This window comes from Cherax quadricarinatus, chromosome 13 (assembly GCF_038502225.1).
Source record: "Cherax quadricarinatus isolate ZL_2023a chromosome 13, ASM3850222v1, whole genome shotgun sequence".
NCBI classification, from domain to species: Eukaryota; Metazoa; Arthropoda; class Malacostraca; order Decapoda; family Parastacidae; genus Cherax; species Cherax quadricarinatus.
The window spans coordinates 4,245,599-4,273,328 of record NC_091304.1 but is presented as its reverse complement, the minus strand read 5'-3'; the positions used below and the strand labels follow the sequence as shown (position 1 = coordinate 4,273,328).

Sequence of the window (27,730 nt, the reverse complement as noted above, 5' to 3'; positions counted from 1 at the left end):
CATATGACCGAACCACATCAGAATTATATGAAAAAAAAAATTCCCATTCGCACTTCACCTTCATTGTAGAAACATTTTGAATGTATGAGTTTTTAGCATATTCATAGTGAGATTATATTTTTGGGGTAATGTTAGTAAAAACAAGTGAAATTTCCTGATTTTTTTCCCAGGGCTTTCCCCTGGAAAATAAGTATTATCTACAAAATTTAAAAAAATATATAAAATGTGTACTTCTAAATGTATTAAATTACAAATAATAAATTCGTATTGTGTTATATCACTGAACATTGAAATTAGATGTTCTTCACATGTGGACAAGTTATAAGTGTAAACATTGCCTCGGCTCCAGCTGCCATGATGCGCAATAACTGTTTAAGAAAAACAGTTGAATTTTATTTCTAAATTGTCAAAAACGACAAAATGGAACTCCAAGGTAACACGGAATTAGCCAAGAAGATCGCAGACTTGCCTAGGTCGTGTATTAAGAAGATGAAGAAACAGATAACAGTGCTCGTCCACCCTATGTATTCCGTGGAGTGGAAGAAAGGTGTATTCATAGAGCTGAACGCCTTATTTAAACGTTACTCTAAGGTGTAAGTATCATCAGGGTCTTGTGCTGTGAAATTACATTTATTAAGAAGCTGGAAATGTTGGATCAAGTTACTGTAGCCACATTCCACGTTACATCTTAGTGGCAGATTCTGTCATTTATTTATTTTTTATTTATTTAGTAATTTGAGCATACATACAGAGGTACAAAAAAATACTGGTAAGAGCAGCATGCCAAAGCCACTTATATGCATAGCATTACGGGCTGGCTTAAAATTAACTTAAGATTAACTAAGCAATGATGAAATCAGTGATAAAACATTATTGTAAACAGATAACTATAAAGCACAAATGAGTATTACAAAGACAGGTCATATGGTTGCATGCATTGCTGTACATAGCCAAATAAGAGTATTAGTGTCATTAAGTATTCAGCTGTGATGGTTCTTTATTATATCAGTCTACGACAGAGACAGAAAATAATAATTATGTATGTATGTGTATATAAAATAATAATATCTTTACTTCTACAAGTACATGAACAAGGTATACAGTCCTGTCTGACATCAATGACATACTACTATATAGAAAGCCGCTTGTTATGCTGAGCATTTTGGGCAAATTAGGTCAGTTTTGTCCCAGGATGCGACCCACACCTGTCGGCTAACACCCAGGTACCCATTTTATTGATGGGTAGAAATAGACAACCGGTGTAAGGAAACACGTCTTGGAATCAAACCGGGACACTCACTGTACGAAGCGAGAGCTTTAGCCACCATGCAATAGGGCCACCGTATGTATGTCTATGTATGTATATCTATGTATGTACCAACATTCATTCATACATAAATATACAGATATGCGAATATATTCATTCATATATATGCATATATTCATTCATTTAATATCTTGTCCTAAGGTAGAAAGTATTGTTAAAATACTGTATTTTTCAACTTCAGAATATATCTTATAAACTCTGCATTCTTATTTATGTTTTTTTCAGACACTTATATTTTTTGCTTGGACACAGTATAATTGCCATCTTCTTGACATCTGCTGTATAGTCCTTGTGGCTTAGCGCTTCTTTTTGATTATAATAATAATAATAATTCTTGACATCTGTCCATATGAACTCAGTTTAAGTCATAACGAATGACTGTCAGTGAATATACTAAAGAATGCACAGGGATTCAAACCATGGTACAGCACTAGACCTGCTACCTGTCAAGACCACAGTTCAAGTCCCTATTCATTCTTCTGTTTAGTCTTCCCTTATGTTTGGAAAAGTAGCGTTCCATCATTACAGCCTTTCCTGGCAGAATCCTATTTAATTAATTCTTATATAACATTAGGAAGTATAATACCTTGTTAAATTTAAAATGTTAGTAGTGTATTTTAGAATGATAGTACTATATTGCTTATTTAGAACTCATGGCTGCACTTAATAGTCATGAGTGTGACAGATTTTTAATTCTTGAGATAAATGCATCCACATAAATTTTTCAGACTTGGAGGAATAGCCGTGGCATACGAAAATGTGCAGCGCGTATTATCTCATGGTTGGCTGTTCGACACTAATCCATTTAACCATATCACTGTTAGTGCTGAGTTTTACGTGTTTGCTCCAGAAATTGGTAGTGTTTTGGAAGGTAAGGCAACCAAGAGATCATTCTCCAGATAAAAATTCTAAATTATTTATATCCTTTGTATCCAGACCCAAGAATGGACTACTTCTTAAATATTGTTTTAGTTTTTGTGTAATTTGAATTTACCTGAGAATTAGATTCATACTAAAGAAGACTTTAGATGATAATAATAGAGGGTATACTTCCACAGAAACTACAAACAAACAAATATTTGCATACCAGTATGTACTTGTAACATGCAATAACGTATTATTGTCTTCTCTTTTACAAATGTAGAATCTTACCTATTTGGACCTGGTTGAAGCTCACCAGGTTTGACTTTTACATTAAATGTCTCATTTTACATTAATATAGACATTTTCATTAATCCATCTATGATATTTTCTTTAGAATTATACAAGAAAAACGATATACAGCATATAAACATGCTATGTTTAAATGCTGGGCGGAGGGAAAACATTATGTTTTCTCTGGTCCAGCACCAAAGAAAATGTGTGTAAATCTGTGTTTGGCCTAGTCACTCCGCTTTTGTTTGCAATTCTCGGCATGAATTATTCATTACTTCTCCCTTCATGTATGATAGCATCTAAAGGTGGTTCTTAGAAATTATTAAACTCAGTGAACATGGTATGTCGATGTTAATAATATCGTATAGCTATGTGGCCCAGGCTACCTACCAGCTACCTACATCTGCTGGCTACCAACACCTGACTTCCTACAAATAAATACTACTCACCTCTCATCCTACATTAAAACTACATGTATTTTAAGGTAAATAATGAGTGTACTGTATATGTATTTTATCTCTCTGGGCTGCTTTAAATATTGTATATTAGTAATTAAGTTTGGGATGGGGAGCCAGGGCTGCTTACACCTGACTTCCCACAAATAAGTACAAGGGTAGTGCGCGGTATCGTGACTCATTTTGACCCATGCAAGTTCTAGCACGCAAGTCGTATTCCAAACTAAGGTCGTATACCAAGGAAAAATTTTCACAGGACTTATACCAAGTTGGACTTATTCCAAAGCGGATGTATACTGAAGTACCACTGTAGTTCATTTTTTGCAGCATAAATGTCACTTGCTAAGATCATGAACTGGTACCATTTACTACCTATTTTAAAATGCAAATGTAATTCAAGCCTTAATTTTTCTTAATTTAGGTGCATATCTGCTGCTAGTGTAAATTTATGATTTGTTACAGATTTTCCATAATACAAATTTATGTACAGTCCCTTCATGTAAATTACCTTTATTACATTCATGTGCATGTACTTACCAATCATAATAAATTACAGTTATGTAATTCATAACTTTGCTCATCAGCTTTTAGACTTGCCAAAAAATGCCATTTTGTTCTTTTTTTATACTCTTGGCTATGATAAATAGATACACGTGAGACACTTGGGCAATGTTATTGAAGAAACGTTTTGCCACACAGTGGCTTCATCAGTCATATACAAAGAAGAATGGTGAAGATTAGAAAATGTTGCTGTGTCTGACAGGAATGCTACATTCCTGTCAGACACAACAACATCTTTGGATCTTGATACAGGGAATTCTTCACTTGCCTAACCTATAGGCATGACATACCTCCATATGTGGATTTGTCCAATGTGATATTGCCTACGACTGCTTCACCTCACCTCTCAACAGTATATAAGCCACTTCTTTGTGCATATGCTCTTTTATTTTCAAGATTGATGGACTGATTACATCAACTCCAATCTGAGGGACTGATTACCTCAAACTCTTGATCTTCACCATTGTTCTTTGTATAGGATTGGTGAAACCACTGTGTGGCAAAATGATTTCACAATAAAGATACCCAAGTGTTGCAAAATGTGTGTATTTATCATCTTGTTAGTTCTCTGAACCATTTATCTACATTCTTAGCTATGCACTGTATTTTTTGTAAAAACATTACTGCTGCTACAGTACTTTCTTGCAGGTTGAATATCCCTTATCTGAAATCCTGAAATTTGAAAAGCTCCAAACTCCGAAACTTTTTTCGACCACTGACATGACACCACAAATGGAAAGTTCCAGTCGGTTCTGGGGAGATTCCCATGAATTACATGTCTCTGCACGCCCAGACAGATGTAGCATGTGACCTTGCACACCCTGGGTGGAGCTCCAGTAATCTGTTGGTGCCAGTTTTTTTTATCAGTGGTCATCACCACCAGATCTACATGCCTTACTGTAATTACAGTGTGTCTTGTGCTTATTCTCTGCTCTGTAGTGTGAAGACATTGTAGAAAATGCCAAAAAGGCCTACAGATACCCCAGTGGGTAACAGTGATAAGAAAAATCAAGATACACTGGCGTTTTAATAAAAACATGGCATCGTAGGTGAAGACTGAAAGCCTGCCATTGTTTGTTGTATAACAACTGATGCAGGTATTTGCTGATGCTGCTATGCTTCTTTTTTTTTTTTTTTTTTTTTTTTTTTTTCAAATATTGTATCTGACTGCCTTCAGGCTATCTGTATAAGCTATATATGAAATATAAATTGATTTTGTGTTTAGACTTTGGTACCATCCCCAGGCTATCTCATTATATTCCAAGACACTTCCGGCTCCAAGCATCTCAGATAAGAGATACTGAACCTGTACTAAAATATTTTTACTTTTTTTTCTGTTCATCTGTCAACTGCTTCCTCTGGCTATTTTTTCTTTAGCCAACTATACTTTTCCTTCAAAGGTGACTTCTTTGGATGGGTAATTCTATATTAAAATTTACTTGCTGTATGTCTTTAATAACCATTTCTGATTCCTGTAATACTTTCAATAAACTTAGATTAAGTTCCTCCACCAGGTGTTGTGCAGAAGAAAACTGTGAATCACCTTAGCTGCTTGGTCCATGGAATGTTTAATGTTTCTGTATCCAAACCCTTGGAAACATCTGTCATTTCTTGGTGTGGCACTTATGTAGAAGAAGGAGATGAGGTTAAACTCACTGTCACATATCTTTGTGTGGCAAACTTCATGCCATACATCAAGGGTGAACTTGACCCTGAATGGTTAGTAAATCCCATTATTCTTGTTTAATTTATTTCATCTTTAGTCGCAGAGTGAATAAGCATACCTGCATCTATTTGTGACTGGCTTTGTGAAAAGGAATTAAAATAGAACCATATATTTTTTTAACACACTGGCCGTATCCCACCAAGGCCAGTGTAAAAAGAAGCAGCACTATAGCATTTTTCTTACTTTCACATTTAGTAATAACCACATAAATATAGGTATTCTTCTTTCAACAATCCGGCTGTATCCCACCGAAGCAGGGTGGCACATTCTCCCCTCTCTTCCTCCGTCGAGCAACTTTACCAACAGCTTAAGGAAGAATTGAGGATGGCGAATATGGAAATTCGGCGACTGACCAAGGAAAACAAAAAGATTCGTAGTAGTCTTCCTGTTTTGAGTCCTCAGGTCAAGAAGGGAAACTGGTCAGTGGCTGGACAGCAGGGAAAGAAGTTGACGATCAAGAAGACGAATGGAAAGGTAGAAACGATGAAGAAGAAAGAGACTGCCGTGGAAACTGTTGTGGAAACATCTAATATATTCTCAGTGCTACCCGACGAATGTGAGTCGACTACTGGGAACGTCACGACGAACGACACCAAGGAAGGTACGAATATTGTTGTTGTTGGGGATAGCCAAGTAAGGTATATGGATAGGGCGTTCTGCTTGAAGGATAGGAGTAGGAGACAGAGAGTTTGCTTTCCTGGGGCTGGGATGGAGGATATTGTTAGCCGTCTGGATGACATCATGAGAGGTAATGGGAGTAATCCTATTATCTGTCTCAGTGCTGGAGGCAACGATGTTGGCAGACGTAGGAGTGAAGACCTGATTAGCAGGTATAGGTCAGCAATAGAAATAATTAGGAGTAAGGGTGGGAATCCTCTCATATGTGGTATTTTGCCAAGGAGGGGAGTTGGAAATGAATGGTTGTCCAGGGCAATTGGTGTCAATTGCTGGCTGGACAAATACTGTAAGGAAAATGCGGTAACATTCATTGACAACTGGGACCTCTTCTATGGCAGAAATGACATGTATGCCTGGGATGGGGTTCACTTATCTAGGTGTGGGGTGGGAGCGCTGGCAACTGCAGTGGAGGGAGCAGTTAGGACTTTAAACTAGGAGTAGTTAGTGGTATGGGTTTTGGCAGGAAAACAGTGAAGTCCCAGTGTAGTAATATTACGAGTTCTAGGGGAACTAGTAATAATAAGAACGAGGTAGATATTGAAAAGCCAGGGGCCTTGGGTGATAAGGACAGTAATAGGTTTAGTAGAAAAATAGAAATGAGCAGGAAGGGTAAAGAGAAAGGAGAGTCTTTCAATGTTTATTATGCTAATTGCCATAGTACTAGGAATAAGATGGACGAGTTGAGATTAGTTGCTAGTGCAGGTAACATTGATGTATTTGCCTTAACTGAGACGTGGTTTAATTCAAAAAGTCGGGACATGCCTGCGGAATGTCGTATTCAAGGTTTTAAATTGTTCCAAGAAGATAGAAGTATTGGGAAGGGGGGTGGGGTGGCATTGTATGTCCGAGATCGCTTGAACTGTTGCATAAAAACGGGTATTAAGTCTGAAGTAACACATACAGAGTCTATTTGGATAGAATTTTCAGAGGGGCATGAAAAACTGATTTTAGGAGTGATATACCGTCCCCCAAACTTAGATAGGGACCAAGGGAAACTACTATGGGAGGAAATTGTTAAGGCCACAAGGCACGATAATGTAGTAATTCTAGGAGACTTTAACTTTAGTCATGTTGATTGGAATTTCTTGACTGGGAATTTAGAATCATACGACTTCTTAGAAGTATTTCAGGATTGTTTTTTGAAGCAGTTTGAGACAGAACCTACAAGGGGAAATAACCTGCTTGACTTAGTTATGGCAAACAATGAATCCCTTGTTAATAATTTAGAAATTTCAGAAAAACTGGGTGCTAGCGACCACAAATCAATTACATTTAGCATTGAATGGAAGTACGATAGTAGCGATAACTCAGTAACAGTCCCAGATTTTCGCTTAGCAGATTACGATGGGCTTAGAGAACACTTATCATCTGTTGACTGGGGTAACGAAGAGAGCTATCAATATGACAGTTTTCTGAACACTATACATGCTGCTCAAAGAGCGTTTATCCCATATAAAGAATTATTTTTTTTTTTTTTTTTTTTTAATTATTAACACACTGGCCGATTCCCACCAAGGCAGGGTGGCCCGAAAAAGAAAAACTTTCACCATCATTCACTCCATCACTGTCTTGCCAGAAGGGTGCTCTACACTACAGTTTTTAAACTGCAACATTAACACCCCTCCTTCAGAGTGCAGGCACTGTACTTCCCATCTCCAGGACTCAAGTCCGGCCTGCTGGTTTCCCTGAACCCCTTCATAAATGTTACTTTGCTCACACTCCAACAGCACGTCAAGTATTAAAAACCATTCGTCTCCATTCACTCCTATCAAACACGCTCACGCACGCCTGCTGGAAGTCCAAGCCCCTCGCACACAAAACCTCCTTTACCCCCTCCCTCCAACCTTTCCTAGGCCGACCCCTACCCCGCCTTCCTTCCACTACAGACTGATACACTCTTGAAGTCATTCTGTCTCGCTCCATTCTCTCTACATGTCCAAACCACCTCAACAACCCTTCCTCAGCCCTCTGGACAACAGTTTTGGTAATCCCGCACCTCCTAACTTCCAAACTACGAATTCTCTGCATTATATTCACACCACACATTGCCCTCAGACATGACATCACTGCCTCCAGCCTTCTCCTCGCTGCAACATTCATCACCCATGCTTCACACCCATATAAGAGCGTTGGTAAAACTGTACTCTCATACATTCCCCTCTTTGCCTCCAAGGACAAAGTTCTTTGTCTCCACAGACTCCTAAGTGCACCACTCACCCTTTTCCCCTCATCAATTCTATGATTCACCTCATCCTTCATAGACCCATCCGCTGACACGTCCACTCCTAAATATCTGAATACATTCACCTCCTAAATACTCTCTCCCTCCAACCTGATATCCAATCTTTCATCACCTAATATTTTTGTTATCCTCATAACCTTACTCTTTCCTGTATTCACTTTTAATTTTCTTCTTTTGCACACCCTACCAAATTCATCCACCAATCTCTGCAACTTCTCTTCAGAATCTCCCAAGAGCACAGTGTCATCAGCAAAGAGCAACTGTGACAACTCCCACTTTATGTGTGATTCTTTATCTTTTAACCCTTTCAGGGTCCGTCCCGTAGATCTACGGCTGGTCGGTGAGTGTCCAAACCGTAGATCTACGCCAAAATTCTAGCGCCGTCAAATTTAGCGCGAAAGCGCTCATAGGCCTACATATGAGAGAATGGGTCTGCGCGGTGGGTGTGCGCCGTAAACAAAAAATCTAGGCGCCTGCATAGCATTGTGGGAACGCCGGCTCAGTCACCCTTGTTCACCATGTCTCGTCGCAAGTCAGCTCTGACTCCCCGGAAAATTGGGACTCTCCTCTTCCTGTCTGATAGTTCTGACACTGATGGAAGTGGAAATGAAGACGAATTCTACGGCTTTGATGAGTTAGTGACCGAAAATAATGACCAGGATATCGATAATAGTGCAGAAAACCCCGACGATCCTCGACCTTCTACCTCTGGTGTGGGCACTCGTGACTCACGGTCGGTTGTTCCTAAACGTAAGAGAAAACTAATATTTTCCCGTGGCCTGGCCTCTGACTTCAGTAATGACGATGATTCTGACGTGGATTGTGATTTTATTGCGCTCGACGATCATTCGAGTAGTGATAGTGAGGAAACATATTCACCAGTGAAGCGTCGGTATGTGCGCCGCCGCATGCGCTCGGGTAGTGTACCCTATGCTATGCCCAGGGGACGGAGTACATCCCGTAGTACATCCCGGAGTACATTCCGTGGCCCTACACCCGTTTTAGGTAGTGATAGTGAGGATGATGTGGCTACACTTGGCATGGATGGGCCACAGACATCAGTGGATGGTGTTAGTGGGGCTGGTGGTGGTAGTGGCACCGCCATGCGTGACTCGCTGTGCCACGCGGGAACCCACGCTGCTGACTCGTCAGTTCAAGGACAAAGCGGAGCGTCACCCACCAGCCCGCCACAACCACCCGTACAACCAGCCTATGATGTCCAGTATCCACCAGCAAACCGTATCTGGGATTGGCAGCAAAATCCCAATTTTGTTCCCAGCCCTCACCACTTTGATGACTCGCAAAGTGGAATTCTACCTACCTGTCCCCTTGGAACCACGGCCAATGAACTGGAATTCTTTGAATTATTCTTTGACCAGCCATTGATGGAAACTATTGTCAGGGAAAGTAATAAGTATTTTCAGTACACCATGGCAAATACGATCTTATCACCACAGTCAAGACTACACAGGTGGAAAGAGATGACTGTTGCAGAAATGTATTTGCTTTTTGCAACAATAATGCTTATGCCTCACGTCTATAAGCATAATATAAAAGCATACTGGTCCACAGATCGGCTAATTTGTACCCCATCCTTCAGTGAAATAATACCAGTGAACAGGTTTATCTTACTCTTACGTATGTTGCACTTCTCTGACAAAACCAGGCCTGACAGAAGTGACAGGTTATACAAGATTAGAAATGTTTTCATGTATCTCAAACAAAAGTTCAGGATATACTTTTATCCATTCAAGAATCTTGTAATTGACGAGTCTTTGATTTTGTTCAAAGGTAGACTGTCATTCAAGCAGTATATACCGAGCAAGAGGAACCGCTTTGGTATAAAATTGTTTGTACTCTGTGATTGTGACAGTGGCCTGGTGTTGGATATTGTTGTATACACGGGTAGTAAAACATTGAAAGATACCAAGATGTTATTGGGTATATCAGGTGACGTAGTGAGAAACATGATGGCACCTTATCTTGGTAAGGGCCATACATTATATACTGATAACTGGTACACAAGCCCATTACTCAGTGATTTCATGCGAGTGAACAAGACAGATGTGTGTGGCACAGTGCGTTCTAATCGTAAACATATGCCCAGGCTCAACGCAGGTGTTCGTGGTGATGACGTGCAGGTGTTTACTGCCAATGACATCATGGCATTACGGTGGCATGACAAACGAGATGTCACATTGTTGACAACCATTCACCGTAATGAAATGCAAGACAGTGGCAAAGTTGATCGAGTGACTAATGAACGTATTCGAAAACCAGTGACAGTGATTGATTATACACAAAACATGCGCTTGGTTGACAAGTGTGACATGCAGATTGGTTTTGTTGACTGTGTTCGTAAGAGTTACAAGTGGTACATGAAACTTTTCTTCCATCTCATGGACATTTCAATGCTGAATGCATATAATATGTACCAAATAAAGACTGGTAACAGACCACCGTATGGTGAATTTTGTTTGTCTGTTGTCAGACAACTCATAATGAAGTACCAGGTAACAACACCTGCAATACAACATGGTCCTCGAATTCATCACAATATACCCAAGCGTTTGAGAAGAGAAGGTGATCATTTCATAATACAGCTTCCTTCAACTCAAAAGAAATTTGCTCAGAAGAGATGCATTGTCTGTGCACAAACAAAACGACGGCAACAAAGACGCAAAGACACTCGGTTTATGTGTGAGGAATGTAAGGTGCCTCTGTGCATGGTGCCTTGTTTCAAGGAGTTCCACAAGCTCCAGCAGTTCTAAAACCATGTCCAGTGATTGTAAATATGTAAATATATGATAGAACATTAGTATTATACAATATTTGTGCATGTTTATTGTAATAAACAACAGTGGTAAACAATAATATGATAATAACTTTAGTGCGGTTATTGTGTTCAATACAGTGAGTTTATATATATAAATTATATACAGTATTGGTCTCTCAGGCCCCAAATGTTAGTAGGAATAGAAAAAAATTGGAAAAGAAAAGAAAAAACAACTAAAACAACAAAATAATATAATACGCGTATGTGGAATTCGTCGATGTTGCCGCCACCACATCATTTTCTACAAACTTCTTGGCACTGTATCTCGGTAAGTACTGATCAGATTCTATTTTTTTTTGTTTTATTACCTTCACAAAAATATGCTCTTTAATTCTGTAAGAAAAAATAATTTTTTTTTTTTTCAAAATTTCTTGGACACTGGTGCGTGACTTCAGATTTTGGCCTTGGACCCTGAAAGGGTTAACTCCACGCCTCTTGCCAAGACCCTCACATTTACTTCTCTTACAACCCCATCCATAAATATATTAAACAACCACGGTGACATCACACATCCCTGTCTAAGGCCTACTTTTACTGGGAAATAATTTCCCTCTTTCCTACATACTCTAACTTGAGCCTCACTATCCTCGTAAAAACTCTTCACTGCTTTCAGTAACCTACCTCCTACACCATACACCTGCAACATCTGCCACATTGCCCCCCTATCCACCCTGTCATACGCCTTTTCCAAATCCATAAATGCCACAAAGACCTCTTTAGCCTTATCTAAATACTGTTCACTTATATGTTTCACTGTAAACACCTGGTCCACACACCCCCCTACCTTTCCTAAAGCCTCCTTGTTCATCTGCTATCCTATTCTCTGTCTTACTCTTAATTATTTCAATAATAACTCTACCATACACTTTACCAGGTATACTCAACAGACTTATCCCCCTATAATTTTTGCACTCTCTTTTGTCCCCTTTGCCTTTATACAAAGGAACTATGCATGCTCTCTGCCAATCCCTAGGTACCTTACCCTCTTCCATACATTTATTAAATAATTGCACCAACCACTCCAAAACTATATCCCCACCTGCTTTTAACATTTCTATCTTTATCCCATCAATCCCAGCTGCCTTACCCCCTTTCATTTTACCTACTGCCTCACGAACTTCACCCACACTCACAACTGGCTCTTCCTCACTCCTACAAGATGTTATTCCTCCTTGCCCTATACACGAAATCACAGCTTCCCTATCTTCATCAACATTTAACAATTCCTCAAAATATTCCCTCCATCTTCCCAATACCTCTAACTCTCCATTTAATAACTCTCCTCTCCTATTTTTAACTGACAAATCCATTTGTTCTCTAGGCTTCCTTAACTTGTTAATCTCACTCCAAAACTTTTTCTTATTTTCAACAAAATTTGTTGATAACATCTCACCCACTCTCTCATTTGCTCTCTTTTTACATTGCTTCACCACTCTCTTAACCTCTCTCTTTTTCTCCATATACTCTTCCCTCCTTGCATCACTTCTACTTTGTAAAAACTTCTCATATGCTAACTTTTTCTCTCTTACTACTCTCTTTACATCATCATTCCACCAATCGCTCCTCTTCCCTCCCGCACCCACTTTCCTGTAACCACAAACTTCTGCTGAACACTCTAACACTACATTTTTAAACCTACCCCATACCTCTTCGACCCCATTGCCTATGCTCTCATTAGCCCATCTATCCTTCAATAGCTGTTTATATCTTTCCCTAACTGCCTCCTCTTTTAGTTTATAAACCTTCACCTCTCTCTTCCCTGATGCTTCTATTCTCCTTGTATCTCATCTACCTTTTACTCTCAGTGTAGCTACAACTAGAAAGTGATCTGATATATCTGTGGCCCCTCTATAAACATGTACATCCTGAAGTCTACTCAACAGTCTTTTATCTACCAATACATAATCCAACAAACTACTGTCATTTCGCCCTACATCATATCTTGTATACTTATTTATCCTCTTTTTCTTAAAATATGTATTACCTATAACTAAACCCCTTTCTATACAAAGTTCAATCAAAGGGCTCCCATTATCATTTACACCTGGCACCCCAAACTTACCTACCACACCCTCTCTAAAAGTTTCTCCCACTTTAGCATTCAGGTCCCCTACCACAATTACTCTCTCACTTGGTTCAAAGGCTCCTATACATTCACTTAACATCTCCCAAAATCTCTCTCTCTCCTCTGCATTCCTCTCTTCTCCAGGTGCATACACGCTTATTATGACCCACTTCTCGCATCCAACCTTTACTCTAATCCACATAATCCTTGAATTTACACATTCATATTCTCTTTTCTCCTTCCATAACTGATCATTCAACATTACTGCTACCCCTTCCTTTGCTCTAACTCTCTCAGATACTCCAGATTTAATCCCATTTATTTCCCCCCACCGAAACTCCCCTACCCCCTTCAGCTTTGTTTCGCTTAGGGCCAGGACATCCAACTTCTTTTCATTCATAACATCAGCAATCATCTGTTTCTTTTCATCCGCACTACATCCACGCACATTCAAGCAACCCAGTTTTATAAAGTTTTTCTTCTTCTCTTTTTTAGTAAATGTCTACAGGAGAAGGGGTTACTAGCCCATTGCTCCCGGCATTTTAGTTGCCTCATACGACACGCATGGCTTACGGAGGAAAAATTCTTTTTCACTTCCCCATGGACAATAGAAGAAATAAAGAAGAACGAGAGCTATGTAGAAAAAGGAGAAAAACCTAGATGTATATATATATGCATGTGCGTGTCTGTGAAGTGTGACCAAAGTGTAAGTAGGAGTTGCAAGATATCCCTGTTATCTAGCGTGTTTATGAGACAGATCAAATAGAAATGACCCAAAATGGATGAATAATAGGCTCAAATATCTACTAGGGCATAAGAAAGGAATTTATAGGCGTATCAAAAGAGGTGAGGGTCATCTTATGAATCAGTATATTGACATTAAGAGGGACATTAAAAAGGGGATAAGAAAAGCTAAAAGGGACTATGAAATTAAAGTTGCTAGGGATTCTAAAACTAACCCAAAAAGTTTTTTCCAGGTCTATAGAACAAAAGTTAGAGATAAGATAGGTCCCCTTAAAAATAACTATGGGCACCTTACTGACAAAGAGAATGAAATGTGCTTGATTTTAAATAATTATTTTCTCTCAGTTTTTACACAGGAAGACACTAACAATATTCCAGTAATTAATTTTTACAGTGGGCTAGAAGAAGATAAATTATGTAACATCACAGTCACTAGTGAGATGGTTGTGAAGCAGATAGACAGACTGAGGCAAAATAAGTCGCCGGGCCCTGATGAGGTTTTTTCAAGGGTTCTTAAGGAATGCAAAATGGAACTCTGTGAACCATTAACTAATATTTTTAATTTATCTCTTCAAACAGGTGTAGTGTCTGATATGTGGAAGATGGCTAATGTAATTCCTATTTTTAAAACGGGACAAGTCGTTACCGTCAAATTACCGCCCAATAAGCCTGACCTCAATTGTAGGCAAATTACTAGAGTCAATTATAGCTGAGATTATAAGAAGCCATCTCGATAAGCATAGCTTGATTAATGATACTCAGCATGGATTCACAAGAGGCCGGTCTTGTCTAACTAATTTATTAACTTTCTTCAGTAAAGCTTTTGAGGCTGTTGACCACGATAAAGAATTTGATATTATTTACTTAGATTTTAGTAAGGCTTTTGATAGAGTTCCGCACCATAGACTGTTAAAGAAAGTGGCAGCTCATGGCATTGGGGGAAAAGTGCTCTCGTGGATCGAGTCATGGCTCACTGACAGGAAGCAGAGAGTGTCCATAAATGGGGTTAAGTCCGAGTGGGTATCTGTAACAAGTGGCGTTCCACAGGGATCAGTCTTGGGCCCGTTGTTGTTTATAATATATATCAATGATCTTGATGAGGGAATTACTAGTGATATGAGCAAATTCGCTGATGACACAAAGATAGGTAGGATAATTGATTCAAACGTAGATGTCATGGAACTTCAGGAGGATTTAAACAAACTCTATTCTTGGTCAGAAAAGTGGCAGATGCAGTTCAATGTAGATAAATGCAAGGTTCTGAAGCTTGGGAGTGCCCATAACCCTAGTACTTATAAGTTAAATGTTGTAGAACTTAGCCATACAGATTGCGAAAAGGACTTGGGGGTTATGGTGAGCAGCAACCTTAAACCAAGACAGCAATGCCTAAGCGTACGTAATAAGGCAAATAGATTACTGGGATTTATATCAAGAAGTGTAAGCAACAGAAGTCCAGAGATCATACTGCAGCTTTATACATCATTAGTAAGGCCTCACCTAGATTATGCAGCTCAGTTCTGGTCTCCGTATTACAAAATGGACATAAATTCGTTAGAAAACATTCAGCGTAGGATGACTAAATTAATACATAGCATTAGAAATCTTCCTTATGAAGAAAGATTGAAGACTCTTAAGTTACATTCACTTGTTAGACAAAGAATGAGGGGAGACCTGATCGAAGTGTATAAGTGGAAGATAGGTATTAATAAAGGGGATATTAATAAGGTCTTGAGGATGTCTCTCCAAGAGAGAACCCGCAGTAATGGATTTAAATTAGATAAGTTTAGATTTAGAAAGGACATAGGAAAGTATTGGTTTGGAAATAGGATAGTTGATGAGTGGAACAGTCTACCTAGTTGGGTTATTGAGGCTGGGACTTTGGGTAGTTTCAAATCTAGGTTGGATAAGTACATGAGTGGGAGGGGTTGGATTTGAGTGGGACTTTCACATCAGAGCTTATTTCTTGGGTGGCATTGAAAATTGGGTTGGGCAAATGTTTTGTTAGTGGGATGAATTGTAAAGAACCTGCCTAGTATGGGCCAGCAGGCCTCCTGCAGCATTCCTCCTTTCTTATGTTCTTATGTTCTCTACTTTGGTACTTTGCTACGAGTTTTTGCTTGAATTCTATTGTCCTTCTTTCCTTCTTTACCACAGGGCTGGCACTAGAAGCCCTCTTTGGGCCCACGGTGGTGTAGTTAGCAGTTACAAGCACTAAAAACAAAGGAATAATACAAAATATATCACATATACGCGTGGAATCATTCTCACTGCCTTGTAAACAATAGCACACGACACACTGTACACGGAGTGGATGGGCGGCTGTGGCTCAGGCCGCACGGTCATGTTTGGGACGAATGCCCTTAACTGAGTTATTGGGCGTTAGCCTAGCCAATATTTTGCCACAAAAACGTACCTTTAACCAATTTTTCCGTTAGCCGATGCCGCCTTTAACTGAGGGTCCACTGTATTAGCGTCATATTGAATCATAATAAACTTGCCTCCCACTTGCCTCCTACCTGTCTTCCATACACCAACAAAAGTCAGTAAAAGTAAGTGTGATGTTAAATGTTCATTTATCCATTTTATTAGTGCTTATATTTATTTGTCATTGTTTTCTGTATGTAAATCTATATTTAATCTTTAAAAAAATATTATTTGTTAATATTTTTGAGTGCCTGAAACGGATTAATTGGATTGCCGTTATTTCTTATGGGGAAAATGGATTCGCCAATCGTGAATTTTGTTGAGAAATGGTTTACCAGCTAAGGTTAAAGATTAAATATAAGGGGTACTTAGCTGATAAGACAGCTATCGCCCGCACAGCCGCCCCTGCAGGCAAGGTCTTGAGAAGCTATCATATCCACTTCACAACGGGCTGTAATAGAGTATATTATGTTAATAATAAATTACCCCTAGGGGGTGTTATGTCAGCATATTTCATTCACTGATGGCTGACGGCACTTACTTATGTGGACTCAAAGGTCCACTTATCACCGGGGTTTATGGTAAGTGACTAACTCATAACTTATACTCAACTACGCAGTCAATAGTAGTACATCACGAGTTAGAAAACTTACCTGGGTATATGTATCTGACCCGTAGTTACGCCCGGATATCTGATGAGTTGATTGAAGAATAGTGTTCTTTGAAGAATGTCGCACTACACTCTGTTGGATCGCAACACTCGTTGTTACACTGTTCATCAATAATTGTTCACACCATATCACTAAAGAAGCTGATCACACTTCTCTGTAAGTGTTTATCGTATTTTGTGAGACACTTTATTCACACTAACGCACGGATCAGTGTTCTTTGTTGGTTATCCTGGCGTCAGTGACTCCCAGTAGGGTGAAAAGTAATCTGACCTCACAGCGTCCTACGCTGCTGCAATGCCCCTCGAACATAAAGGAAAAGCTGACCTAGTACTTTTGTTTCCTTGCCACTTCCTCCATGAAGCAAAGCAGAATGCTTGATTCTTGCTGTCTTAAGCATAGACAACAATGTACACTATCTTTACCATGGTAATAAAGTGGGAGCAGGATTTTCCTTAATTGTCCTGCTAAGGTAAGAGATGGACTGTCTTTTATTAAACTACACTTTGCAACACTGGACTCTTGCAAGGACCGGCGGTCGCTTGACCACGTCACATACTCATACTGCATCTGGGATCAATTACTTGCTGTAGCAGTAAACAAGATACTTACCCCTTCTGAGAGGGCTGAAGGGGGCTGATACCCCCCTCCTGGAGAAAATTTCTCCACAAATTTCACCATTCGGCAGACTCTCTGGAACGGATTAATCACGAAACTCAGGGGTACACTGTATTTTCAAATGTTTATACAGCAGTGTACTGTATATTGTAATAAACACAATTGAGGAAATCAGCTCTAATATACATTATTTAGGTATAAATACTGGTCAGAGAGCCCGTTGTAAGTCCGAGGCGTTGGTAAATGAGTACACCACTAAGTGAGGAGAGGCTGCATAGACATTTCCATTAATTCATCTAGGATATTTTTTTCAAAGTTATATAATAAGCATGCTATGTAACATATAAACATGATACATACACCCACAGTATAAAAATTGACATAAATAGATTTGTTTACCAAGCAGTTGGTTGGAGGGTCAGAAGAATTACATTTTCTCTAGTCAGACACCAGTAACTTAACTAGAAATTTATTCCTTTCGTATGCCTTCACTGTCTATAGCTGTTCATGACCCTTGTGGGTTTAGCACTTTTTTAATTATGATTATAATAATAAGTTGTAATAATAATAACTTGTAATAATAATAATAACTTGTAATAATGCATAATAAGTAGGTTGGTAGACAGCAACCGCCCAGGGAGGTACTACCGTCGTGCCAAGTGAGTGTAAAACGACAGCCTGTAATTGTTTTACATGATGATAGGATTGCTGGTGTCCATTTTTCTGTCTCATAAACATGCAAGATTTCAGGTACATCTTGCTACTTCTACTTTGGTCACACTGCACATACATGTAGAAGCATATATATACACACCCCTCTGGGTTTTCTTTATAGTTCTTGTCCTTGTTTATTTCCTCTTACCTCCATGGGGAAGTGGAACAGAATTCTTCCTCCGTAAGCCATGTGTGTTGTAAGAGGCGACTAAAATGCCAGGAGCAAGGGGCTAGTAACCCCTTCTCCTGTATATATTACTAAATGCAAAAGGAGAAACTTTCGTTTTTCCTTTTGGGCCACCCTGCCTCGGTGGGATACGGCCGGTGTGTTGAAAGAAGAAAGAACAGCTTGTAATAATATTAATTTGTCAGAGCATCATTCCTTCTAAAAATTACACGAGAATGGAAGTGTTGGTGTTTTTTTTTATTCTACTGTACCACTGTGGAGACAACTTGTACACAATGTAAGGTGTTTGTATGAATGTTTATGAACCATAACTAGATGCTCTGTCCATTTGTTTACATAGTGGGTGGGGTGGTCAGGCGGGCTTCCCTACCCTACCTCCAACGTGACTTTCTACAAATAAATACTTTTCACCTCTCACCTTACATTAAGACCATTAAGACTACAGATATTTTAAGGTAAGTAATGAGGGTGTGTAAAGGTAGAAAGTTGAAAGTGAACATAGATAAGAGTAAGGTAATGAGGGTATCAAACGATTTAAAGAAAAATTGGATATCACATTGGAGAGAGGGAGTATGGAAGAAGTAAATGTTTTCAGACATTTGGGAGTTAACTTGTCAGCAGATGGGTTTATGAAGGATGAGGTTAACCACAGAATTGATGAAGGAAAAAAGGTGAGCGGTGCATTAAGGTATCTGTGGAGACAAAAAACATCATCCATGGAGGCAGAGAAGGGAATGTATGAAAGTATAGTGATACCAACACACTCTTATATGGGTGTGAAGCTGGGGTTGCAAATGTTGCAGCAAGGAGGTGGCTGGAGGCAGTGGAGATGTCCTGTCTAAGGGCAATGTGTGGTGTAAATATTATGCAGAAAATTCGGAGTGTGTAAATTAGGAGAAGGTGTGGAGTTACTGAAAGTATTAATCAGAAGGCTGAAGAGGGGTTGTTGGTTTGGTAATTTAGAGAGACTGGATCAAAGTAGAATGACTTAGAAAGTATATCTGTAGGGGAAGGAAGGCGGAGTAGAGGTCGTCCTCAAAAAGGTTGGAGGGAGGGGGTAAAGGAGATTTTGTGGGTGAGGGGCTTGGATTTCCAGCAAGCATGCATGAGCTTGTTTGATAGGAATGAATGGAGACAAATGGTTTTTGGGACCTGACGAGCTGTTGGAGTGTGAGCAGGGTAATATTTTGTGAAGGGATTCAAGGAAACCGGTTAGCCGGACTCGAGTCCTAGAAATGGGAAGTACAATGCCTGCACTTTAAAGGAGGGGTTTGGGATATTGGCAGTTTGGAGGGACTTCTCAACTGTCATATCTGAGCGCCTCTGCAAAGACAGTGATTATGTATGAGTGAGGTGAAGTGTTGAATGATGATGAAAATATTTTCTTTTTGGGGATTTTTTTCTTTTTGGGTCACCCTGCCTCGGTACAGCATACTGTACATGCATTTTATCACTCAAGGGTGCTTTAAGCATCATCCTAGTATATTATGTGTGAGTGGGTTGGCCAGGAGGGCTACCACACCTGACTTCTTACAGTAAATACTACTCACCTCCTTTTGCCCTACATTAAGACTACAAATATTCTAAGGTAAATAATGAGTGTACTGTGTGTGTATTTTAGTTTTTATTGTTTTTTAATGCCTAGTTCTATTGCTAACTTAAGGTATGTTAGTGTAAACTTGTTATCTGGCATTTATATGCATTTATAAGTGGAAAAAGTGGCATTCTGCTCTCCAGCGATGTCTGCTTTCCGGCAGTAGCCTGGAACCTAACCTGCCGTATAAGTGGGGACCTGCTGTAACATACCATAACATACCATAATAATTGAACTTTGTATAGAAAGGGGTTTAGTTATAGGTAATACATATTTTAAGAAAAAGAGGATAAATAAGTATACACGATATGATGTAGGGCGAAATGACAGTAGTTTGTTGGATTATGTATTGGTAGATAAAAGACTGTTGAGTAGACTTCAGGATGTACATGTTTATAGAGGGGCCACAGATATATCAGATCACTTTCTAGTTGTAGCTACACTGAGAGTAAAAGGTAGATGGGATACAAGGAGAATAGAAGCATCAGGGAAGAGAGAGGTGAAGGTTTATAAACTAAAAGAGGAGGCAGTTAGGGTAAGATATAAACAGCTATTGGAGGATAGATGGGCTAATGAGAGCATAGGCAATGGGGTCGAAGAGGTATGGGGTAGGTTTAAAAATGTAGTGTTAGAGTGTTCAGCAGAAGTTTGTGGTTACAGGAAAGTGGGTGCAGGAGGGAAGAGGAGCGATTGGTGGAATGATGATGTAAAGAGAGTAGTAAGGGAGAAAAAGTTAGCATATGAGAAGTTTTTACAAAGTAGAAGTGATGCAAGGAGGGAAGAGTATATGGAGAAAAAGAGAGAGGTTAAGAGAGTGGTGAAGCAATGTAAAAAGAGAGCAAATGAGAGAGTGGGTGAGATGTTATCAACAAATTTTGTTGAAAATAAGAAAAAGTTTTGGAGTGAGATTAACAAGTTAAGAAAGCCTAGAGAACAAATTGATTTGTCAGTTAAAAATAGGAGAGGAGAGTTATTAAATGGAGAGTTAGAGGTATTGGGAAGATGGAAGGAATATTTTGAGGAATTGTTAAATGTTGATGAAGATAGGGAAGCTGTGATTTCGTGTATAGGGCAAGGAGGAATAACATCTTGTAGGAGTGAGGAAGAGCCAGTTGTGAGTGTGGGGGAAGTTCGTGAGGCAGTAGGTAAAATGAAAGGGGGTAAGGCAGCCGGGATTGATGGGATAAAGATAGAAATGTTAAAAGCAGGTGGGGATATAGTTTTGGAGTGGTTGGTGCAATTATTTAATAAATGTATGGAAGAGGGTAAGGTACCTAGGGATTGGCAGAGAGCATGCATAGTTCCTTTGTATAAAGGCAAAGGGGATAAAAGAGAGTGCAAAAATTATAGGGGGATAAGTCTGTTGAGTGTACCTGGTAAAGTGTATGGTAGAGTTATAATTGAAAGAATTAAGAGTAAGACGGAGAATAGGATAGCAGATGAACAAGGAGGCTTTAGGAAAGGTAGGGGGTGTGTGGACCAGGTGTTTACAGTGAAACATATAAGTGAACAGTATTTAGATAAGGCTAAAGAGGTCTTTGTGGCATTTATGGATTTGGAAAAGGCGTATGACAGGGTGGATAGGGGGGCAATGTGGCAGATGTTGCAAGTGTATGGTGTAGGAGGTAGGTTACTGAAAGCAGTGAAGAGTTTTTACGAGGATAGTGAGGCTCAAGTTAGAGTATGTAGGAAAGAGGGAAATTTTTTCCCAGTAAAAGTAGGCCTTAGACAAGGATGTGTGATGTCACCGTGGTTGTTTAATATATTTATAGATGGGGTTGTAAGAGAAGTAAATGCGAGGGTCTTGGCAAGAGGCGTGGAGTTAAAAGATAAAGAATCACACACAAAGTGGGAGTTGTCACAGCTGCTCTTTGCTGATGACACTGTGCTCTTGGGAGATTCTGAAGAGAAGTTGCAGAGATTGGTGGATGAATTTGGTAGGGTGTGCAAAAGAAGAAAATTAAAGGTGAATACAGGAAAGAGTAAGGTTATGAGGATAACAAAAAGATTAGGTGATGAAAGATTGAATATCAGATTGGAGGGAGAGAGTATGGAGGAGGTGAACGTATTCAGATATTTGGGAGTGGACGTGTCAGCGGATGGGTCTATGAAAGATGAGGTGAATCATAGAATTGATGAGGGAAAAAGAGTGAGTGGTGCACTTAGGAGTCTGTGGAGACAAAGAACTTTGTCCCTGGAGGCAAAGAGGGGAATGTATGAGAGTATAGTTTTACCAACGCTCTTATATGGGTGTGAAGCGTGGGTGATGAATGTTGCAGCGAGGAGAAGGCTGGAGGCAGTGGAGATGTCATGTCTGAGGGCAATGTGTGGTGTGAATATAATGCAGAGAATTCGTAGTTTGGAAGTTAGGAGGAGGTGCGGGATTACCAAAACTGTTGTCCAGAGGGCTGAGGAAGGGTTGTTGAGGTGGTTCGGACATGTAGAGAGAATGGAGCGAAACAGAATGACTTCAAGAGTGTATCAGTCTGTAGTGGAAGGAAGGCGGGGTAGGGGTCGGCCTAGGAAGGGTTGGAGGGAGGGGGTAAAGGAGGTTTTGTGTGCGAGGGGCTTGGACTTCCAGCAGGCATGCGTGAGCGTGTTTGATAGGAGTGAATGGAGACAAATGGTTTTTAATACTTGACGTGCTGTTGGAGTGTGAGCAAAGTAACATTTATGAAGGGATTCAGGGAAACCGGCAGGCCGGACTTGAGTTCTGGAGATGGGAAGTACAGTGCCTGCACTCTGAAGGAGGGGTGTTAATGTTGCAGTTTAAAAACTGTAGTGTAAAGCACCCTTCTGGCAAGACAGTGATGGAGTGAATGATGGTGAAAGTTTTTCTTTTTCGGGCCACCCTGCCTTGGTGGGAATCGGCCGGTGTGATAATAAAAATAATAATAATAAATAAAATAATCCTATATAGTCTAACAATGTAATTGATTTCTGTTTTAAGGAGTATTGCACCTTGAAACAATTGTATTATAAATATTCCTTGTACATTATGTTAGAAGACCAAAGCAGTAAAAATTAGAATAAAAAGCAATTTTTTTTCATTGTATAGTTCAAGTGAAGCAGTGCCAGGCTAAGTGTTTTCCCATATTTGAAGTGCTAAAGCACCTTGGAACACATGTAACGTCAGTGTTAAACATTGAAAACAATTTTAAAAAATCACAATTTGGCATCGATAAATTGTAAAATGTAAACATCACTGGTGCATTTACGCTACTGTCCATGAGTAATCATTTTTTCACCAACTTCAGCATGCCATAAAACCTTTTAAGTTTTTTATTTTAGTTTTATTCGATTCATAAAAATGCAATCTTTTATTGTGAGATTTTTTTTTCCGGGTATGCCACAGTTAAGGAGTTAAGCATAAAGCACTTGGATAAACTGTTCTGCGGCTGAAAGGAAACACTATGCACCAAACTTGTTAAATACACATTTATACAGTCCTTACCAAATGATATTTTGGATGGACTGTTGAAATTGACAGCATGAAAAGTTAAATTCTACTGCATTAAATATTTTCTGCTGTCTTAGTTTTCAGTTTATTTTATCTTGAAAACAGAAAAGGAGAACCACTTCAAATTTGTTATGTAATTACGTGTTTGGAATCAAATGCAATAGCACTGCAGCAGTACTGTCTCTTTGTAGCCATTTTGAGTTAACTATATTTTAATATTTCATGGGTTGTGCTGGATTTTTAATCAATATCTCGACACTGCTCAGGGAAAAATTGCTTCAAATTTGGTACATATGACTTGGGATTATATAATTTTCTATATCAATTTACCTTATTACCATAATTAACCTTGTTAGGGAATAATTATATTTTGTTGATATCCTAATGCCAAATGCAAATAGCTGCAGATGTGGTACACATTTATTTGGTCTTATTTACTATATTTAGAGCTAGTGGCCTCATGAGACAATTTTGTTAATTACATAGTTTCATTTTAATTGGAAATAGTTTCTATCAAGTATTGTATTTCCTTATTTTTGTCTTGGACATGTTGTTGGAGCATATTCAAGGTACAGTAATATATATGTAGGAACTTAAGAAAACAGCTAGCTCTACAGAGTGGCCTTTTGTAAGCTGAAAGTGGAGCAGAAAGTAAACCGAAAGCAGAATGGCTCTGGACACAGGAACTAAGCTGTAGGATTGGCTTACTGCTTGACAACTTTCTATGCTGGATTGCTGTAATTTATGTGGAAATCATGTAATAATGTTTTTTTTTTTCCCTTCAACAGTGTTCAGGAGCTGATAAACTTAAGAAATCAAAGAGAAGCTGATGTGGCTACGGGTGATACCCCAAAACAGAATACTAGAATTATCTTTGATGATGACAGTGGCATAAGCAGTAATGGACTAGATGAGTCATTAGTTAGGAGTGATAAGGAAACGAACTTGACCGAAAGCCCAATCATCTCTCAAGCTCCTGAAGATGATATTGCTATAGGTGAAGTAAAGAGTGTGGAAAAAGTGAAACGCAAGAAACGAAAGAGATCAGAAGAGAATTTGAATGGCATTGAAATGGAGGAAATGAATGATGTTAAACACAAGAAAAGGAAAAGGAGACACGATGAAGTAGAAAATATTGATATAAGTGATAAAGTAAAAGACAGATTACATAAAAAGATAGAAAACAGACAAAGTATGGATGGATATATGAATGAAAACTCAGATCTGGATGTTTCTGTAGAGAGGAATAATGCTAATGATGATGTCAATAAACCATCTGTATCGGAAGTAAATGATGGTAATCTGAAGAAAAGGAAAAGTAAGAATCCATCTTTATTAAACAGTAACAAAGAAACAGGATTCATAATTCATAATTCCATAGATGAAGTAAAAGGTATGGAAAAAGTGAAAAGTAAAAAACGAAAGAGATCAGAAGAGAATTTGAGTGGCAGTCAAATAGAGGATGTGGATAATGTTAAACACAAGAAAAAGAAAAGAAGAAAGAAAGATAATGAAGTGGAAAATAGTGATTTAATTAATTAAGTAAACGACAGTATACATAATAAGACAGAAAATAGGCAAAGTATGGATGGATATATGAATGAAAGCCTAGATCTAAATGTTTCATTGGAGAGGAATCGTGCTAATGATGACGTCAATAAGCCATCTATATCTGAAGTGAATGATAGTAAGCTGAAGAAAAGGAAAAGTAAGATCCCATTTTTAAGCAATAACAAAGAAACAGAATTCATAAAGTATCCTAGTCCTAGAAGAACATCGGAAGAGAATGTGAACCAGTTGAAATCACGAAGAAAATCCTCTCCAAGTGAATGTGCAGATTCTCAACAAATTCCAATAAATGAGGTGTCTCCTTCAAGGAAATCAAAGGAGAGTAACTCTCAAAATGAAAATAAAGAATTGGAGGCAGGTAGCACACTTACTCCTAAGAGGTCCAGGAAGTCGCTGTCAAGAAAAGATCACATTTATCAGAGTGAACTTGAAGTGCTTGCTGGACTTCCAGATATAACTTCAAATGTGAAGTAATTCACAGAAAAATTAAAAAATTGAAGACTCTCAACAAACGCTTATCAAAGGACAGTGGCACTAAAAGTTGAGAATTAGAGGAAGGTAGTATGATTACACCTTAGAGCTCCATGGAATCACTTTCAAGGAAAATATCACCACATTTAACAAATTTAACTTGAAATGTTTTCAGATTTAGATTTCAGGACTGAAAAGTTCTCAGAAAACCCTAAAAAATAAAATAGATTAATAAAATTAAAAGCAAAGTATAACCAATAATGTTGAAAGCTTACATTTGAGTGTTTACTAGTATTTTTATGCCAAGTTTAGTGCTGAATTATGATCATAATTTTCTTGCTAAATCTGTGGTATTTCAAAGTTAGAAGTTAAAATATGACTTGTATCATGAAAAATATCTTGAAATTTAAATACTGTACTACCTATTGTATTTATAGCAGGTTTTTTGTGATAAATATTTCTTGCCCTGACTTCCTGTGAAAGATAAACACTACTTATTATCTATGATGCTGCAACAAGGCCATTTATGCCAACATGTACAAAGTAAATAACAAAGTGTATATACTGTATTTACCGATGTATGTAATTTTTTCTGTCTTCCCTTAGAAAACTGCTTGTTGAAGTCAAAAAAAAGTAAAGTAATTTTTTCCCTTAAAAAACTGGCCATATCCCACCAAAGCATGGTGACCTAAAATGAAAAACAAGTTTCTTTTTTAAATTTAGTAATTTATACAGGAGAAAGGGCTACTAGTCCCTTGCTTCCGGCATTTTAGTCTCCTCGTATGGCTTATGGAGGAAGAATTCTGTTCCACTTCCCCATGGAGATAACTTCTTTTTCTTCATTTCCTCTTAAGAAAATAGAAGAAAACACATATGGATGTGTATATATATGTATATATTTTTTTTTTTTTTTCAACAAGTCGGCCGTCTCCCACCGAGGCAGGGTGACCCAAAAAAGAAAGAAAATCCCCAAAAAGAAAATACTTTCATCATCATTCAACACTTTCACCACACTCGCACATTATCACTGTTTTTGCAGAGGTGCTCAGAATACAACAGTCTAGAAGCATACACATATAAAGATACACAACATATCCCTCCAAACTGCCAGTATATATATATATATATATATATATATATATATATATATATATAGAGAGAGAGAGAGAGAGGGTGTGGTAGGTAAGTTTGGGGTGCCAGGTGTAAATGATAATGGGAGCCCTTTGATTGAACTTTGTATAGAAAGGGGTTTAGTTATAGGTAATACATATTTTAAGAAAAAGAGGATAAATAAGTATACACGATATGATGTAGGGCGAAATGACAGTAGTTTGTTGGATTATGTATTGGTAGATAAAAGACTGTTGAGTAGACTTCAGGATGTACATGTTTATAGAGGGGCCACAGATATATCAGATCACTTTCTAGTTGTAGCTACACTGAGAGTAAAAGGTAGATGGGATACAAGGAGAATAGAAGCATCAGGGAAGAGAGAGGTGAAGGTTTATAAACTAAAAGAGGAGGCAGTCAGGGTAAGATATAAACAGCTATTGGAGGATAGATGGGCTAATGAGAGCATAGGCAATGGGGTCGAAGAGGTATGGGGTAGGTTTAAAAATGTAGTGTTAGAGTGTTCAGCAGAAGTTTGTGGTTACAGGAAAGTGGGTGCAGGAGGGAAGAGGAGCGATTGGTGGAATGATGATGTAAAGAGAGTAGTAAGGGAGAAAAAGTTAGCATATGAGAAGTTTTTACAAAGTAGAAGTGATGCAAGGAGGGAAGAGTATATGGAGAAAAAGAGAGAAGTTAAGAGAGTGGTGAAGCAATGTAAAAAGAGAGCAAATGAGAGAGTGGGTGAGATGTTATCAACAAATTTTGTTGAAAATAAGAAAAAGTTTTGGAGTGAGATTAACAAGTTAAGAAAGCCTAGAGAACAAATGGATTTGTCAGTTAAAAATAGGAGAGGAGAGTTATTAAATGGAGAGTTAGAGGTATTGGGAAGATGGAAGGAATATTTTGAGGAATTGTTAAATGTTGATGAAGATAGGGAAGCTGTGATTTCGTGTATAGGGCAAGGAGGAATAACATCTTGTAGGAGTGAGGAAGAGCCAGTTGTGAGTGTGGGGGAAGTTCGTGAGGCAGTAGGTAAAATGAAAGGGGGTAAGGCAGCCGGGATTGATGGGATAAAGATAGAAATGTTAAAAGCAGGTGGGGATATAGTTTTGGAGTGGTTGGTGCA

General features: G+C 38.6%; 1 protein-coding gene across 1 annotated transcript; it reads left to right on the top strand.

Annotated features, from left to right (window-relative positions):
• Nucleotides 1–333: 333 nt before the first annotated feature.
• On the top strand, nt 334–27,574 carry Polr1F (RNA polymerase I subunit F). Its single transcript, XM_053776636.2, has 4 exons — nt 334–593; nt 2,056–2,198; nt 5,013–5,217; nt 24,243–27,574. Exons 1-4 carry the CDS (start codon nt 421–423, stop codon nt 24,994–24,996), a joined length of 1,275 nt encoding a protein of 424 aa, XP_053632611.1. The 5' UTR covers nt 334–420; the 3' UTR covers nt 24,997–27,574.
• Nucleotides 27,575–27,730: the final 156 nt, after the last annotated feature.